The following is an 18,740-nucleotide window of genomic DNA, read 5'->3' on the forward strand; positions in this document are numbered from 1 at the left end:
TATCTTCAAAGTAATTACCCAGAGTATAAGACACAGACAAAAAATATTCACTTACAAAGTAGAAACGGGGCCAAGGATTTAGCTCAGTGGTGTAAGTGCCTACCTGGCAAGCGCAAGGTCATGAGTTCTACCCCCATACAAAAAAAAAAAAAACAAACCCCAAAACAAAACAACAAACAAAAAACCCCCAGACAAACAAAAAAAGTAGAAACAATAGTATAAAATTCTATTTTCAATGAACTAAGAGAAACTAATGAAACAGAAAAGTTTGAATAATTCCTCAAGTTACTTATTCCACTGTTTAAAAAAATTTTACTATGTAAACTTCTTTTTCATACTAATCTTTTCAGCAACTAAGCTCTTTGCTCCAACTTTGCAGGCCGTAGCTTTAGCAGATTTTTCTTTCTGGCTAAGCTCAAAACTTTTAAAATAATTTGGCTGTGCCATTTGCTCTTGATTTCCAATGTAGGACCAGCAAAAAGCCCCAAACAGTAACCATGACACAGCCTCGACATGAGGCTGCCTGGAAATTTCCTCTGCCAAATTAACAGTCTGCTGTCCTTAATCTCATGACACCTGAAGATAAAACATAAACACATTTTCTGACATACATAATACATGTGGCTTAGAGTCCCACTCCTGACCCTAATCCTTACTACCTGCATTCCCACCAGCATTCTGGTTTTGAGCTCTTACCAGGATTTTCCATCAGTCTCAGCGTTATAGAATGGTAGGGCTGCTTTAGCTGGCGTCTCCAAATCTTTCCAGACTCCTTTCGTGAACCACTCCCAAAGGCTTCTGAATCACATGGTCAGGTAGTTTCACAACCACGACCCCACTTCTCTGGTAGTGAAAAGTGTCTTAGTTATTTTCCTCATTTCTGGGACAAAACACCCAACACCCATGTTGCATTTTGTGTCTGGATGTCCTTCCACCCTACCTGCAAGCCTTATGCAGTCACACTCGTGATTGATTCATGGTCCAATGCTGGGATTACGGATGTGAGTGCTACACCCACCATGGATGTGGCCTACATGCAATATAAGGGACAGAAAGAGTCCTCTCTCGTGCTCCTCCCTTTTTCTCTTGTTGCCTGCTGTCTTTTGGGAACCATGCAGTGTTGCTCCTCTGCCAAGCTACCTTGCCTTGGAGCCAGCTGAGTATGGACTGAAACTTCCATGAACCGTGAGCTAAATAAACCTTTCCTGCCTCAATTTTGGGCACTGGGTATTTTGTTTCAGCAGTGAGGGAAAAGTAACTAAGACAACCCACAATTTAAGAAAACAGAAATTCGTTTTGACTCATGTTTCTGTTCATAGCTGTCCAGTTCCAAGGCAGGAAGCCATGGCAGAGGGCATGCCAGAGAGATAGAATGTCAGACAGAAGGCAGAGGGAGTCAAGGGGGGAGCCAGATAAAAAGAAAAACCCTTCAGGACATGTCCCCAGTGACTCCTGTCCTCTAACCAGGTCCCAGCTCCTAACAGCTCCTAACAATAAGCCAGTTATATAACACCCCTATAATCCAATCACATCCATAAGCCCTACCTTTGACTGCATGAGGCTTTGGGGGAGGCATATCCAGATATAAACTCCAATGTCTCCTTTACAAATGAAGTTATTCATGTACCAGGTGGACATTTCAGATTTTCTGATTTCTAGTTCAAAACTTTTTCTACTATTGTATACATGGGTAGCTACTTGATTTATTTTATTCACTAATTTTTTTGTCTTTGAGTCAGGGCCTTGCTATGCAGCTCTGGCTGGCCTTGAGCTCACTTTGTAGCTTAGATTGGTTTTGAACTCACAGCAGTCCTCCTGCCTCAGCCTCTGGAGTGCTGGGATTCCAAGCACGTGCCACTACACCTGTCCCTTATTCAGTAATTTAAAAGTTGCATGTTTTACCTTTTCATTAGAAACTCTCAAATGATGACAAAGTAGAAATTTCTCCTACTCCACTAGAAGAAGAATTTCCTGGTTGGGGTTTTATATATAATAATTGACTTTGCATCTTCCTAGACAAATCAATGTGTATCTTACATAGTTGACAAATCTTTGCTTTCTGCCTTACACAAGGAAATTTTCACATGCTAATTGGTTTATTTCACAAGAGTCAAACAATTATGGAAGGGAAAAGGGGTGAACTTGATTTCACTCTGCCTCCTCACACTGCAGGATGGATAGACAGGCATCACCATGGCCCTCTCTTCTTAAACATATCTTTTATGTTTAGATAGTTAATTTGTGTAGAAATGTATACATCAAAGATGAACGAAATATGTATATGCATATAAATAACTGGGACACTGCTCTGCTCACCACTCTGTAACCTGGTTTTGTTGTTTAATTACACACCGTAAATATTTTCTTATATCCTATGAATTAGTTAGGTTTCATTTGACTCTAAAACCTGATTAAGTAAGCAGGTTATTTGTTTCACAGCATAATAAATCCAGAGGTAGACAGTCAAGGCTGGTGGGATCACTTCATAATGCTTTCTAGATCCAATTTTCTTCCAGTTTTTACTCTGCCATTCCTAGCAAGTGGTTTTAGACCTTGTCCTTATTACCTCATTAGCACAAGATGGCTGCTTGATCCCTCCAAATGCAGGTAGAAACGTGGAAAGAGCAAAAGGTGCATGCTAGGTGAGACTTCTGATAACAGAGCTTTCCTGGAATCCTACTCAACAGCTCCTGCTTACGTCTAACCTGCCTCAAAGTTTCAGATGGGCACCCAAAGCCACAAAAGAAGGTAGGTGTTTCTGTTTGTGTAGTTTTCAAAAAATAGATGCTGAAATGGAGTTAGGTATGTGAGAGGTTTAACGGTAATTAACTATTATAAAAGAGGGAGGTGCTGAATTGGGCTGGGTAGCCACCATTCCCTGATGCAAACCCTACGTCTGTACCAGGTCAGAACACAGGTTGCAAAGCAAATTGCCCACTGGGAATCCTTTATGAGATGGAAATGGCCAGGCTTTGTGTTAGCATCTTGCTTGGTCCTTGGCTGGGGACAAAGCGTGACCTTGGCTTGAAAGTTTCAGGAATTCATACCCGAAGGCTGTCAGTTACGGACCTAGTAGCAGGTAGCAAGTCCTTTCCTTAAACAGGGGGATCTGAGTGGCACATTTCTGCATACAGCACTAGGAAATGTAAGTTTGAAGTTGAATCCATTGCCACCCCAAAAGAATGGAGTTCAGTTAGGAAGAAGAAAGAATATTGTGGGTCAGTGTTGCATCTTATTCTTAGGATCCCTATTTAGGTTACAAGAACAGTCTGCCATTGGTAAACATGCTTTGACTCACCTGGTGGAAGAGTATAAAGAAACAGAAATATCATCTTCATTAAAGAGGGTGTTGGCAATCCATCTTCTAGTGACATCAGTGGATTCACTTTGGGTAATTTCAAAAGAAATAGGTTTTCTCTGGGCATGGTGAAATCCCAGCACCTGGGAAAGCTAAGGCAGGAGGATCACAGGTTTGAGGCCAGACTGGACAGCTTAGGGACTTAACAAGACCCTGCCTCAAAATTTAAAAAATAAAAAGATGAAAAAAGAAAGCTGGGCTTAAAATGGGTAAGTGGGGGTCCCTAGCTTCCAAGTGAAATGGTAGACCTGTAATAGCAGTGAACATGAGGTTGCTTTTTGGGTTCTCTTCTAGATTTTATACTTCTCTAGAAATCACTGGCATAATTAAGGTTTTCCCCTTTGGGCTTATAAAGATTTAGCGTCTTGATATTTGACTGATAAACTGCGGAGAGACCAATGACTCAGTCTTCTCTCCTGAGCTTAGATAGTGCAGAGGATCTGGAAGATGCAAGAAATCATTCAAAAACAAGTCCTCCCCAGGGCTAGCGAATGCACAGGTCAGTGGTGCAGTGCCTGCCCAGCAAGCTCAAGGCCCTGGGTTTGATTCCCAGTACCGAAAGAGAAAAATCAAAAAGGAAAAAAGAAAAAAAACACAGAAAACCAACTCAGGGAAAAATGGAAGCAAATGGAATAACCAATTTAGAAACTGTAAGTTTGTTCACTGAGGATATTTATGATCCCCACCATGCTGAAGTAGTTTCCTCTAGTCTTGGCATAAAACTATGGAGAAAAATACCTCATCTCTGGAAGCAGGGAAATACATTTACTCTCACAAGCACATGAAAGAGTAAAGAAGGTTAGAAAGCATACCTCAGTCTGTTGTTATCGCCACAAAGAGAGGTAGCTGGCTCCCCATCTGGGGAGCTGGATCTGTGCTTAGAACGTGGAGCCAGCGTCTATACATTGCAAATAAAACCTCAACATGTGGAAATAGCACACGGTGGAGAATACGTTTGGATCTTAGCTAATCATAGAACACCGGTAATTTTGTCCCTTAATGAGATTATGTAAAGCCTAGCCAAAAGTATCTGAGCTCCTCTCACACAGAGGAAAAGCATAGTCAGTTTTAAATCAGCAGCAAGGAATTCAAAGCTTTCCAATAATGCATTTAATTTGAAATGACACACTTACTGCAGAAAATAGAGAAACATACCAGATGATTAAAATTACCTCTGCTGTCACCATCTAGAAGGAACCAACATAAAGTATGCTATAGAAGAAAGGGCTGGGGTGTGCACAACCTGGCCCTTCTCCCCAAATTAACAGACAAGCACCTCTCCATCCCCGGGGAGAGGAGGGACTTCTTGTCCCACTGCAGCTCTCAGTGGCCTGCAGGACTTCAGCGACCTGGACTGGTTGCAACCACCAGTTCTGTGGCCTGTCACACAGCTGCAAAGAGGTGGGAATGAGGAGCCTGTCATTTTGTTCTGTTGCGGTAGTGAGGAGCAAAACCAGGAGGGCACTACCATTGAGTTATCTTCCCACGGTATTTTTTTTTTAAACGTGTTTAAATTTTGGGACAAGGTCTTTGCAAGTTGGCGAGGCTGCCTGCAGCTCACGTCCTCCTGCCTCACACTCTGACTTGTAATTAGAGGTGTGCACTCCTGTGCAGACCTCAGGCTTTGATTCCACTCTCTGCATCCCTGTGCACCTATTGGAGAAGAAGCAAGTGACAAGCTTGTCCATTTCAGGAAGCCATGATGGTCGGTTACTCTGCAATGCCTGCAGCCGTCACTCTCAGCTCAGTTTCGAAATCCTCTGTCTCCACCTCCAGAGCCTCTGGCTTTTCCCCCATCAGTGACCCAGACGGCCCAGCTGCTCTTGCCTCAGTCCTGGAGGAACTCAGCTGTTCGAAGCTCCCTGCCAGACGACAGGACCTTGGAGAGGTGAGGACAGAGACCAATGGGGACAGCAGGAGGGAGAGCAGGGAGGGACAGCGGGCTGCTGCTGGGCCCAGAAGGACAAAGTGGCCAAGAGTTGGATACAGGCACTGTACAGGATCAGGAAAAAGACAGGTCTTGGGATAGCCGGGGTTCAAATCCCAAGCAGTTGGGAAAGATTCAAGTTCTGTTCCTTATGTGTAAAATTGAACAGCAAATTTACCAATATCAGATACATCTCCTACAAGAAACTCGAAGGTGGGGTTTATTTTCAGATCTAGCCAGAAACCACTTTTTAAAATTAGTATATTTTTATCCTGTTAATAATTACATCTTTTTTTTTTCCTGCTGGGAGGTCTGACAGCCTCCCTGAGCAACCAGAACACCTGGCCAGTCTGAACATGGAAACCAGCCGTGCTTCCCCTGTGAAGGCTGCAGCAACAGAGAGATTTCCTGTCTGCCGAGAGTTTCTTCGTTCTCCATTGAGATCACAACCAGGTAAAGTAGAATGCAGAAATGCTTTTAGGAGAAAAGAAGAAAGCAAAATGGCCCAGATGTTGAGACATACCAGGATTGAGTGGGGGGGGGGGCTGCAGCTTAATGGTAGAGCACTAGCTTATTATACGCAAGGCCCAGGGTTCCATTCACAGAACCAAGAAAGAGAGAGAGAGAGAGACAGACAGACAGAGAGACAGAGACAGAGACAGAGACAGAGACAGAGAGAGCAGAAAAAGAGATCTGCCCATCACATTTTATGATTTAGATTCCAAATGTGATTCTTGACTGGTCCACAGCTGTTTCTCTCCTTCATCGTTCACCTCTTTCTGGACTCTAACTATTGAGGGAGCGGTACATGGCCCAGTCCTCATGCTCTCTCTGTTGCTAGTCCTCCTCTTCCCCAAGGGCTCTCAAACAGTATATGGCTTTAACTGTTTCCTGCATTGATGGCTACGAAGTTCAATCCCCAGAAGAATGGACTCTTCCACTGTCTACCCATCCATTACTTGATGTCTACAGACATGTACTGAGCTCTCTTACATCCCATAATACGTACAACCTACCTAAAATACCCTCACTCCTCCCTATCCCAGGATAAGGGTCCTCACTTTCTTTGGGCCCCAGACTTTGAAATGGCCCTGGAATTGCCCTCTCACATCCCACATCCATTGAGGAAATATATAAATTGTCCTCTTTGTCTGTATGGTCGCCTAGTCTAAACTGCCACCCCCTGTGCTCCCATGACTGCGATATACCTAACCTATCTCATGGCTTCCTCACTTGAAATTTTGAAATAAGAACTACACGTACTGTTCTCTGTCCCCAGTTCCTGCCATAGGGCTTCTGACATGCTTCCTGACTGTGACCCTAGAAGGCTGTTTTGTTCTAATATTTGATCTCTGAGTCCCAGTTTTCAAAACAGAATTCCCAGGATGTTTGTAATTTTCTGTGCAATAGGAACCTCTGATGTAGAGATCTTTGTCTCATGGGATTTCCTGGGAGGTGGGACCATTTCTTGTTCCAGGTAGGCAGCTCTGTGGTGGGGTTCTGGCTGGGGACTCATCACCCTAAAGGACCAAGTTAGGATTTGAACCTTGAAACTTTCAGTCCTCCCCTCATTCTTTGGGAATTGGAGAGGAGCGGAGAAGTAAATGGAGGAGTGATTGTGTGGGTGTAATGCAGCCTCCACAAGAATCTCTAAATTTTGGAGTTTGGAGAGCTTCCGGAGAGGTAACCAAGCACACGGAGGTCCCCACAGGGTGGAACATGAGGAGTTAAGTTAAATTAAGAACAATTATTACCATAAATGACACACTGCCATGAATCCCCTTCAAAATTCCATGCCCCCCACTTCAGACACACTTCTCAGTGAGAACCAGCTGTGAGCCTCAGTCCTCAGCCTGCCTGCCTCTGTCCACGAGACTGCGCCATCCACATACCAGGCACACGTGCACACTCTCGGCCAAGTGGCAGACTGTCTATGAGCAGATGGCTCCCACCGCCTCCCCCTGGGCTCCTACAGGTGCAAGAGCGGCTCTCACAATCCAAAGCTTCTGCGTGCTTTCTGGGGGTGCTAGTGTCCAGGTCTCACCACCTCTATCTTGCTCTGAGGCTCTCCTGTCCTGGTTCTTTTGGCTTTTCATAGAAGGATCATTGCATCAGCCACCAGGGATTAAATCAGACTTCAGCCCCTCTCCAGTTCCTGGAAGCTATAGGCAGGGATAAAATTCATTCTAATCAGGGTTGGTTTCCCAGGCAACAAGTCCTCCGCTTACCATCCTTAGGGACTTCGCAAAAGTCACTTTGTTAACAGAAATAGAAAGTCGTAGAAAGGGGTTTGTTAAGAATAACAAGGTCAGTCCTTCCCAGTGAGTACCCTTATCAATTAGGAAATTTCAAGAGCTTCAGGAGCGCTTTGTCGTGAATAGTTAGGAGGATCAAATACATATTCCTCCCTCTCAAAACACAAAGAAAAACAAATGTCAAATTTAATTTTAAGAAATGATCTTTAGCCCATATGTGCTTTAGCCCATAAATGAGAGCACTGTCCCAATAAGCTGAGCACAGGCCCGGTTTGGGTAGACAGAACGGGGCTGAAGGAACAGAAGGGAAGGACAGAGAGTAGCAGGGTCCTTTCCCAGTCACTTTCCTGGTAAAGCAGGACAAGAAGACAGAAAACGGGAGAGGAACCAGTCAGCACACAATTGCTGCAGGTGACTTTTGAGGGCAAAAATTTAAGCAGCAGAAGTTACATTACCAGGCTGACTGTTTAGGAAACTTGGCTGTAATCAATGGTAATAACTGATCAAATATTAGAACAAAACAACCTTCTAGGGTCACAGTCAGGAAGCATGTCAGGAAGTTTTCCTGACTTCCCTGAAGGTCAGGTGACAGCTGGGGTTCCCCCCCCCCCCCGAGACTTTAGCAGGAGTGACTCCGAATTGCCTTTTAGTAAGATCTGTTGGAGCCCAGTGCAAGAGATTAGTGCAAAACTACCTCCTTCTTTAATTTTTATTTAGCATTATACATCACAAAATTGAAATAATATGTCCTTGGGAATATGGTTTGTTCAGTAGTATTCCAGAATATTGCTTTGTCCTGTGGAAAATGGTCTTTTGGATGCTATAGTTGGTTTGTTCACAACAGACAGTGATTGGAAATAACCAATCTATTTCAAGAGATAGAAGAATGTAAAACATCTACAATATATTAATTAAACTCTGAGTAGAAATAGTTTTAAAGCCAATAATAGGACAACATGGATGAATTTCAAGGATGTTTTCTTGAAGTAAAAATGCCAGCAAGTGACTCCATTTTTAGTAAGTTCAAGAATAAGCCACTTTATCAAAGCTTACAAAAGGCAGCGCTGTGGTTACCTCTGGGGGAGGGTGAGTGTCACTGGGAGAGAGCAGGTCAATCCTGATCAGGGTGGTGATTAGCGTGGAGACAGGGATCCTACTTTATCTCCCTTTTCTGGGTTTGTGATTTCAACTACCCCATAGTCAACTTTGTCCCAAAAATATTAAATGGAGATTTCCTGAAATAATTAAAATGTTTTCGGTTCTGCACTGTTCTGAGTAATCTGATGAAATCTCGTATCGTCTTGCACTGACATAGCTGGGACATGATTCATCCTCTGTCCAGCTTTGTCACTTGGTATGAAAGAGTGCACACAGGGTTTGGTACTATTCTCAATCTTCACTTCGACTTGGGGTCTCATGGCTGGGGAATACTGTACCTGCTTCTTGTCATTTGCACTCAACTCAAAATAATCCTTATGCCAAAATAGCACATTTGTAGGTGCCATATTGTGTTACCAGCCAATAGAGATGTCAAAATCTTTGAGCTCAGTAGTACACGGTGTACACTTATGATATATGAGTGATACCTCAACATGAAATTTTAGGTGTTATTAATATGTTTGCAGCATATAATGATTATATTTAACGTGGGGAGTTCGGACATGTACACAACGCATCTTAATTCTTTTTTATTTCTTCCCTTCCATCCCTAAGTGTTCCCTTCAACTATGATTTGAAAAAGCTCTGTTTCTGTTCTTTCTTGTATTCTTTTTTAATCTTTTTACCCTCCTGCCCCCTTCATCTCTTGTTTACCTTCCCATCTGAAAAAGAGCTCCCTGTTTCCTATTCTCCAGGCTTTATTTTTGCTCTTTATATTTTAGGTTCCTCATGTAAGGAAAACCATGCAATATTTAAACTTGTATATCTGGTTTACTTCACTTGCCTCACGATCGCAATGTGCATTCGTCCTTCTGTGTGACAGAGTTGAACTCCACTGTGTATAAAAACTATATTTTCTTTATCCATTCATCTGTTCATGGGCATAGAGACTCTTCCCAAGATTTAGATATTATAAATTGTGCCACCATAAACATGGGCGTGCATGTATCAGCACAATGTGATGACTTTAACTCTTTTAGGAAGATTCCTAGAAAGAGAATAGCTAGGTGGAATGGAATTTCTAATTTCAGTTTTCTGAGGGATCACCATAGTGATCTCCACAGTGGTGGAACTAGTCTACATTCCCACCAATACCGAGGGTTCCTTTTCCACACAGCTTCCTCCGCAGTTGCTATAACTCGATTTCTTGATAGCCATTGATAGCCATTCTTTTTAGAGTGAGAAGGAATCTCAGTGTTGTTTTAATTGAATTTCTCTAATGGCCAGAAATGTTGAATTTTTAAAATGTGTTTATTGGCCATTTGTGCTTCTTTTGAGGAGTATCTTTTCATTTTCGTTGCCCATGTTTTGATTATTTTGTGTTTTGGGGGATGTCTAATTTTTTTTTTTTTTTAGTTCTTTATATATTCTGGCTGAGGAGTAGCTGGCAAAAGCTTTTCCCATTCTATATGTTGTCTCTTTACTTTATTGGTTGTTTTCTTCACTGTGCATAAGATTTTTAATTTGATATGATTCTATTTGTTGATTCTTGGTATTGTTTCTTGTGCAATTGGGGTTCTGTTCAGAAAGTCCTTGCTTATGCTTATGTCTTCAAGGATTTTACCTATCTTTATCTTCCAGCAGATTAAGTGTTTCTGTAACTCATATCTTTGATCCATTTTTGTTTTAATTGAGTACACTGTGAGATGTGCAGGTCTAGACCCTGTCTTCTGTATGTGGATATACAATTGGCCCAGCATTACTTATTAAAGAGACTATATTTCCTGCAACATATGTTTTTGAAACCTCTGTCAGAGATCAAATGGTTTAATGTGTCTGTGGTTGATTGTGCTTCATCTATTCTGTTCCACTGATTCGTGTTTCTGTTTTTGTGCCAATACCATGCTGTTTTAATCACTGTTGCTTTGTAATATAACTTCATCTGGGATTATGATGCCTCTTGCTTTGGTACTGTTATTCAGAATTGCTTTTGGTTCTCCTCTGGTTTCATATGAATTTTTGGATTTTTTTCTCAAGATCTGTAAAGAATGCTATCCATATTTTGACTAACATTACATTAAATCTGTATATCAGTTTTGGAAGGGTACCCACTTTGACTATATTGTTCCATCTCTCAAGGAACATGGCTATCTTTCCATTTTCTGTTGTTTCCTTTTTTAGAATAATGTAGCTTTCACTGTAGAGGTCTTTCACTTCTTGGTTAGTTAATTCCTAGGTATTTAATTTTTCTTGATGTTACTGTAAATGGTATTATTTTCTTAATTTCTTTTTAAGTGAGTTCATTATTAATATATAGGAACATCATTGCTTTTTTGTGTTAATTCTGTATCCTGCTACATTGCTGAATTTGGTTGTTAATTCTCGGAGTCCTTTAACAGAATTTTTTGTGTCTTTTAAATAGTGAATCACATCATCTGCAAATAATGGTACTTCAACTTTTCCTTTTATTTTATACATATGCCTTTTATTTATTTATCTTGCCTGACTGCTCCAGCTGTTTCAAGGGCTATGTTGGATAGGAGTGGTGATAGTGCACATCTTTCTCTTGTTCCTAGAGGGAAAAATTTCATTTTCCCCCAATTAATATGATGTTGGCAGTAGCATTGTCGTAAGTGGCTCTTATCAGATTGAGATAATATTCCTGTATACTTCTTAAGGTTTCTAACCATGAGTAGCTGTTGGATTCTGTCAAAGACTTTTTTAGTCTATTGAGGTTAATGTAATTTTTCTCCTTGCTTCTGTTTATGTGATGAATTTCATATTTATGCATTCATTTAAATCCATTTTATTTCAAATGGAAAAAAATAAAAATTTTAAAACACAACAATCACAGGACAACAATGGTACATACATTGCACACTGCCATCCCTAAGTCACCTGAGCACAAGACATCTGCATTCAATTGTCTGAACAGTACCAGCACAAACCTTTATCTCAATGAACTCAGAGAAATCAGTAGTATAACTATCTTGACTGCAACACATACACATATATATGTATATCTATATACATATATGTATATTGTTTCAGCTTCTTACACTAGTGAAACAATATGATGTTTACACATGCATGTCTGATTTATTTCACTTGTGAGTATGGACTCAAGTTGCATTTGTTTACCTATAAAAGTCTCAAATCTGTCCTTCTTTATGGCTCAGTAGTACTCCATTGTATAAAAGTACCACATCATTTTTATCTGTTCCTCAGCTGACTGGCATTTAGGTTGTTTCCAGGATCTACCTATTACACATTGTGCTGCTATGAACATGGGTGCACATATATTGCTGTGGTACAATGTTTTAAATTCTTCTGGGAAGATACCCAGAAGGGGAGTAGCTTGGTCAAATGGGACCTCCAATCCTAGTTTTTTTGAGGAGTCTCCACACTGATTTCCAAAGTTATAACATCAGTCTACACTCCCACCAACAGTGGAGAAGGTTTCCTTTTTCCCTACAGATCCTCCAACATTTGTTATTGGTTGATTTCTTGGTAATAGGCATTCTGTCCAGGGTGAGGTGAAATTTTAATTTGCATCCTTTGAATGACCAGTGATGTTGAACATTTAAAAATATATTTATTTACTGTTTGTATTTCTTCATCTGAAAAGTATTTATTTATCTGAGATGCCTATTTTTGAACTGAGTTTTAAATCTGGGAGGACTGATTTTTTTGAGTTCTTTAAATGTTCTCGATAGTGATCCTTTGTCTGAGGTACAGCTGGCAAACATTTTCTCCCACTTATAGGTTCTTTCTTTCACTCTGTTGGTGGTTTTCTTGCTGTGCAAATGATTTTCAGTAACATAAGATCTCAGTTGTTGATTCTTTGTGACAGCTCCTGTGAGATCAGGGTTTGTTCAGAAAGTCTTTGCCTACACCAGTGTCTTCAAGAGTTTTATCTACTCTATCTTCCAGCAGATTTGTTTCTGTCTTAATATTTAGATCTTCAATCCATTTCTAATTTAGTTTAGTACATGGTAAAAGATATGGGTACAACTTTAGTCTTCAGCATGTGCAGAACAAGTTTTTCCAGCACCACTTATTAAAAAGGCTCTTTCTTCCAGTGACTCTGTTTGGCACCTTTGTCAAAGATAAGGTGGCTTATGTGTCTGAAGTGATTTCTGCATTTTCTAATCTGTTCTGTTGATGTTCCCCTCCTCCATACCATGCTGTTTTAATCATAATATCTTGATAGTATAATTTGAAGTCAAGGATTGTAATGTCCCTTGCCTTGTCATTGTTACTCAGGATTGCCTTTTTTATTCTAGGTCTCTTCTGGTTCCAGAAGAGTTTTTGGATTATTTTCTCTAATTCTGTGAGACATGCTATTGAATTCTGATTGGGATTGCATTGAATCTATATAACAGTTTTGGAAATATGACCATTGTTACTATATTGGTTCTTCCTACACAAGAGCACAGCATATCTCTCCACTTTCTAACATCCTCTTCAATCTCCTTTTGCAGAATACAATAGTTTTCAATGTAGATGTCTTTTTCATCCTCCGTTAAATCAATTCCCAGTTATTTCATTTTTTTGGATACTATTGTAGAAGATGTTGTTTCCTTAATTTCTCTCTCAGTGGGTTTGTTATTCATGCACAGGAAAGCACAATTGGCTTTTGAGTGTTGACTTTACATCCAGCTACATTACTTAACTTGATTATTAAATCTAGTAGTCTTTTGGTGGAGTTTTTGGAGTCTTCTATGTAGAGTATCATGTCATCTGCAAATAATGAGAGTTTAACTTCTTCCTTTCCTATCTTTATTCCTTTTATTTCTTTCTGTTGTATAAATTGCTCCAGCCAAAGTTTCCATGACTATGTTGAATAAGAGTGGAAAGAGTGGACATCCTTTTCTTGTCCCTGATTTTAGAGATAGTTTTCAGTTTTGTCCATTTAGTATGATTTTGGCCATTGGTTTGTCATAGATGATTTTTATAGATTGAGATAAAGATCATGTATTCCAATTTTCTGTAGGGCTTTTATCCTGAATGGGTGCTGGACTTTGTCATAAGTCTTTTCTGCATCTGTTGAAATGATTAAATGGTTTTTGTGTTTGGCTCTGATAATATGGTGTATTAAACTTATGGATATATGTACGTTGAACCATCCCTGCATCCCTGGAATGAATCAATCATGGATTACAATCTTCTTGATGATTTGTCAGCATCTTACTGAGGATTTTTGCATCTGTTTTCCTTAGAGAAATTGGCCTGTAATTCTTTTTCTTAGTTATGTCTCTGGTTTTGGTGTTAAGGTGGTGCTTGCTTCCAGGAATGAATGTGAGAGTGTTACTTCCTTTTCAACTTTATTAAAGCATTTGAGAAGTAGTGGTGTTAGATCTTCACTAAATGTCTCATAGGATTCAGCAGTGAATCTGTGAGGGTTTGGGCTTTTCTTTGTTGATTGGTTTTTAATTATATCTTTGATTTCATTTATTGATACTGGTTTATTTAGGATTTTTATATCTTCTTGATTCAGCTTTGGTAATTCATACATATCTAGGAATCTGTCCATTTTTTCTGTATTTTCCATTTTACTAGAATATGAGTTTTCAAAGTAAGAAAAATCTTCTGGATTTCTGCAGGGTCTGCTGTGATTCCACCCTTTTCATTCCTAATTGCTTGGATTTGAGTCTTTTCTTTCCTTTTTTTGATAAGGTTGGCTAAGGGTTTGCTAATTTTATTTATTCTTTCAAAGAACCAACTTTTCAATTCATTGATTCTTTGTACTTTTTTTTACTCTCCAATATGTTAATTTTGCTCTCAGCCTTATCATTTCCTCCCTCATAAGACCTTTTGGCTTAGCCTGCTCTTCTTTTTCTAGAAGTTTGAGGTTCATTATTAAGTTGTTTATATTTACATGCTTTGTTTTCCTGATACAGATATTTACTGCTATAAGTTTCCCTCTTAAGGCTGCTTTCACTGTGAACCCAAAGTTCCAGTATGTTGTGTTGTATCATTCAGCTGTAAAAACTGTCTAATTTCTTCTTCAATTTCAACTGTTACCCATTGGTTGTTCTGCAGGGTGCTATTTAATTTCCATGCGTTTATGAAGTTCTTGTGGTTTCTTCTGCCAAGGTTTTCCAGTTTCATTGCACTGTGTCTGATAGTATGCGTGGACAATTTGATTCCTTTGCATTTACTGAAGCACGTTCTATGGGTCGGTGTGTGGTATGTTTTGGAGAACAACCTGTGTGCAACTGAGAAGAGTGCACTCTGATGTCATGGAGTGGGACACTTTTGTTCAAAACTCTGTTCAATTCCAATATTTCATTATTAATTTTTTGTCTAGTTGATCTGTCTTTTTGTGACAGTGAGTGATTGAGAACTCCCAATACAACTGCATTAGGGCTTGTTTGATTTTCCATGTCCATTAGTATTTGTTTACATGGCTGAGTGCATTGGCATTTGTTGCATATATATTTATGATTATCATCTCTTGCTCTTGGACTGCTCCCTTTACTGGGATGTAGTGACCTTCTTTAGTTCTCTTAATCATTGTTGGCTTGACATTCACTTTGTCTGCAAATAGACTAGATACCTGTGCTTTTTTCTGGGTTTCTGTTACATGGAATTGTTTTCCATCCTTTGATTTTCAGTCTCTGAATTTCTTTTTGAATTAAATGTGTTTCTTGTATGCAGCATATTGCTGGATCTTGCTTCTTGATCCATTCTGCCAGTCTATGTCTTCTGATTGGTGAATTGAAACCATTAACATTGATGGTTATAACTGATATGTATTGACTTATCCTTGTCATGTTATTTTCCTGCTGTTGGCTCCCCCTTTTTTTCCCTCTCCTCTAATTATTTGCCTTCCATGGTGGATTCCTTCTGTCGAGGTTCATGGAACTGTAGTCCTTGTTATCTCTTTCTAGAATGCCCAAATGTTGGAGTGCTGGCTTGGTGGCCATAAATTTCCTCAGATGTTCTTTGTAATGAAAGTTTCTTATTTCTCCACCAATTTTGAAAGATAGTTTTGCAGGGTATGTCAATCTGGGTTGTCACCTATTTTCCTTTACAATTTGGAGTATTTCACTCCAGGCTGTCCTTGACTTGAGAGTTTGAGAGAAAAATCAGCTGTGATTCTGACGGGCTTTTCTTTATAGGTGATTTGTTTCTTTTCCCTAACAGCTTCTCAGATTCTATTTTGTGCTAAATTTCTAGAATCTTGACTATGATATGCCTGGCTGTGAAACTTTTTTGATTATGGCTATTGGAGTTTTATATGCCTCCCTTATCTGTATGTCAAATTCTTTTTCTCTACCTGGAAAGCTTTCTGCCGTGATGTCTGTGGACATTTAAAAATATTTGTGGCATCTCACGCTTTTTGATTGGCTCCAATGAATCTTCAGTTATTCTTTGTATTATCTAGCAGCTGCTGGATTGATTTTTCATAGTTCCTTGCTGTTTTTGAGAAATCTTTCTTTTCTTGATTGCTAACTGCAAGCCTGTCTTCAATTTCTTTTCTTTTCTTTTTTTTTTATTGGTACCAGGGATTGAACTCACAATCGCACATTTGCAAGGCAGGTGCTTATGCCGCTGAGCTAAATCCCCAGCCCTTGTCTTCAGTTTCTGAGATCCTGTCCTCACATTGGCCTAATCTGCTTTGAATACTTTTAATGGAATTTCTGTTCTGCTTGAATCTGCTTTATGGATTCCATTTCTTTCATATGCTGAGCTTCCACAATTTTCTTAAACTCATCTTTTTTATTTTTTATTTATTTTTTTGCCTCTATCTGCTCTGGTGTCACTAAATATGGTCTTTATATGAGAGATTATTTCTGATTTCACCTTTTCCAGAACCTCACTCAGTTGCTTTGTTGTTACCACTTCCGGGAGTCCCCGTGGAAAGCTTTTGGATTGCCCACCTCATTGCCCCCCTGGATTTGTCTTTAATGAACTGGATGTCTTGGGTTTCATTTTGTTTTAAGTGTCTTCTCGGTTTTTCTTCCTTTTTTTAGTTTAATTGCTGGGGTGATACTTGTAAGTTGCCTATGGTGAGTTGCTTTGTGGCTAGTGTTTGGGATCCTTAGGTGATGACTCCTTCTCTGAAATATCTTCCAGGTGTAGCTGGTTTTTGAGTTTGAGTCTGCTGGAAGATCTGACCTCTTCAGTCTGTTGGAGATGAGAAGTTGTTGCTTCTTTGGCCCAGGCCCTGGTTTATTGGCAATATGCTGTAGTATTTTCCATGACCTTTAGTCAATTTCAATCATGGAAAACCAGGACCAACAGCTGTCTAGAACAATTTTGTCAATTTTGGCTGTAGTAGTACCAGTAGCATCAAACACATCTTAGACATTTACAAACTGAGCTAACCCTTAATTTATCACTTTTAACTGTACGAACTAGGTTTGTGGTTATATAACAAAAATCTAAAACAAACCAGAAAATTATATGCAAGGTACAAATCAGGTTTGCCCTCGGGTTAAAATTTAAAATGCATTAAGGATAAAATAAAGAATAAGAAAAGGAAGAGATTAGAAGGCCAGAGGACAAGGGGGGGTCACACCAACTTTGGGAAACTAGTGCAGAAGACTGAAGGAAAAGAGAGCTGGAAGAGATAAAGAACAGAACAGAACAGAGCAGAACAGAATCATACCCACTAAGAGGTTAGGAACTACATTCATACTTGTATAAAAAGATCGAACAATGAACGAGAAAGGGAAAAAGAGAAGAGAAGAGAATAAGTCTACTTCTAGGGCTCTCTCCGGTTTCACTAGTAGACACCTGTGGAGACAGAATCTCTATTCATGCGCATCTCGCCCAGCAAGCCAGCAGTAGCTTTTTGGTGGGGTAGTGGATCATCTCAGCAGGCCTGCCCTGAGATTAGCCACATTGCACTCACCACTGTCCAAGCAGTTTCTGTGGGTCTGAGCCCAGCTGGGAACTGCTAGATAGAGCTGGCAGCAGTTCTGTGTTCTGAGCTCAGCCGGCCCATCTCCAGGATGGCTCCCAGCTGACTGCTGTCTCCTGAGTGAGGACTACATCCTCTGCACTCACCACCAGCCGGTGCAGTCCCTCATATCTGCTGCTTCCCTCCACTACCACGTCTTTCTGCAGAGGGCTCTGGGGCCACCAGCCATCACTGTCATCATGTGTCTGCAGGTGCAGACTGCTCCTCTTGTGCAGTGAGCCCCATCTCAGACAGAGGTGCTGCCAGCTGCCTCCTTCTTCATTGGAGTTTCTCTCTTTAGTTCCTTGGTGGGCTTCAATTCACACTTCAGATTCTTCTGGGTCCAGCGGATCCACTTCCCTCTTTCTTGTCTTCCTCATGATACTATATTTCAGTGTCTGGATGGCAACTCTCAGAGAGACTGTTTTCTCTGCTGCCATCTTGGTCTCCTCCATCATATTTATTGATTTTTTTATGTTGAACCATATTTGTATTTAGGATGAAACCTACTTGTCATGGTGTATGATCTCTTTTTGGTGATTTATTGCATTCTCTTTGCCAGTATTTTTCTTTTTTGAGGATTTTTGTATCTATTCTCATTAGAGAAATCAGCCTGTAATTGTCTTTTTCATTTGAATTCTTATCTATTTTGGGACTAAGGATGACACTAACTTGCAGGAATAATTCTAGTAGTACTGTACTCCATCCCTTTCAAATTCATTAAAGAGCTTGAGAATTCATTAAAGAGCCATGAAATTCTTATAGAATTAGGCAGTGAATTCATCAGATCCTGTGGTTTTCTTTCTTTATTCTTGTTTTGTTTTGTTTTTGGTTCTGAGGATCAAGCTCAACCTCACCTGGGCTTTTTTAATGGGTAGCTTTTGTTGTTGTTGTTTGTTTATTTATTTGTTTTGATGTTTTAATCTCATTGCCTGTTGTTTAGTTATTTAGGATTTTTAAGTCTTATTGGTTCCATTCTATAATTCAAGTGAGTCTAAGAATCTCTCCATGTCTTCTGAAATCTCCAATAGTTTGATGTACATATCTATGATAATCTAAATTTGGGCAGTATCTGTTGTTTTTTCACCTTTTTCATTTCTAATTGGATTGATTTTTGTCTTTTTCTCCTTTTTTGCTAAGATTGGCTTATTCACTGATTCTTTAAATTATTTCTTTAGTCTCCATTTC

At 39.9% G+C, this 18,740-nt stretch overlaps 1 protein-coding gene across 1 annotated transcript in view; it reads left to right on the top strand.

Annotated features, from left to right (window-relative positions):
* Positions 1-2,580: 2,580 nt before the first annotated feature.
* Positions 2,581-18,740, top strand: part of LOC134473450 (apolipoprotein L6-like) — a 29,740-nt gene continuing 13,580 nt past the window's right edge. Inside the window, exons 1-3 of the mRNA XM_063237597.1 lie at positions 2,581-2,748; positions 5,052-5,246; positions 5,596-5,738. Of these exons, the coding sequence (XP_063093667.1) occupies positions 5,642-5,738 (97 nt within the window). The 5' untranslated portion in view covers positions 2,581-2,748; positions 5,052-5,246; positions 5,596-5,641. The remainder of the gene's footprint in view (positions 2,749-5,051; positions 5,247-5,595; positions 5,739-18,740) is intronic.

Source organism: Cavia porcellus, unplaced genomic scaffold, assembly GCF_034190915.1.
Source record: "Cavia porcellus strain 051 isolate PalLab524CR breed Dunkin Hartley unplaced genomic scaffold, mCavPor4.1 scaffold_27, whole genome shotgun sequence".
NCBI lineage: Eukaryota > Metazoa > Chordata > Mammalia > Rodentia > Caviidae > Cavia > Cavia porcellus.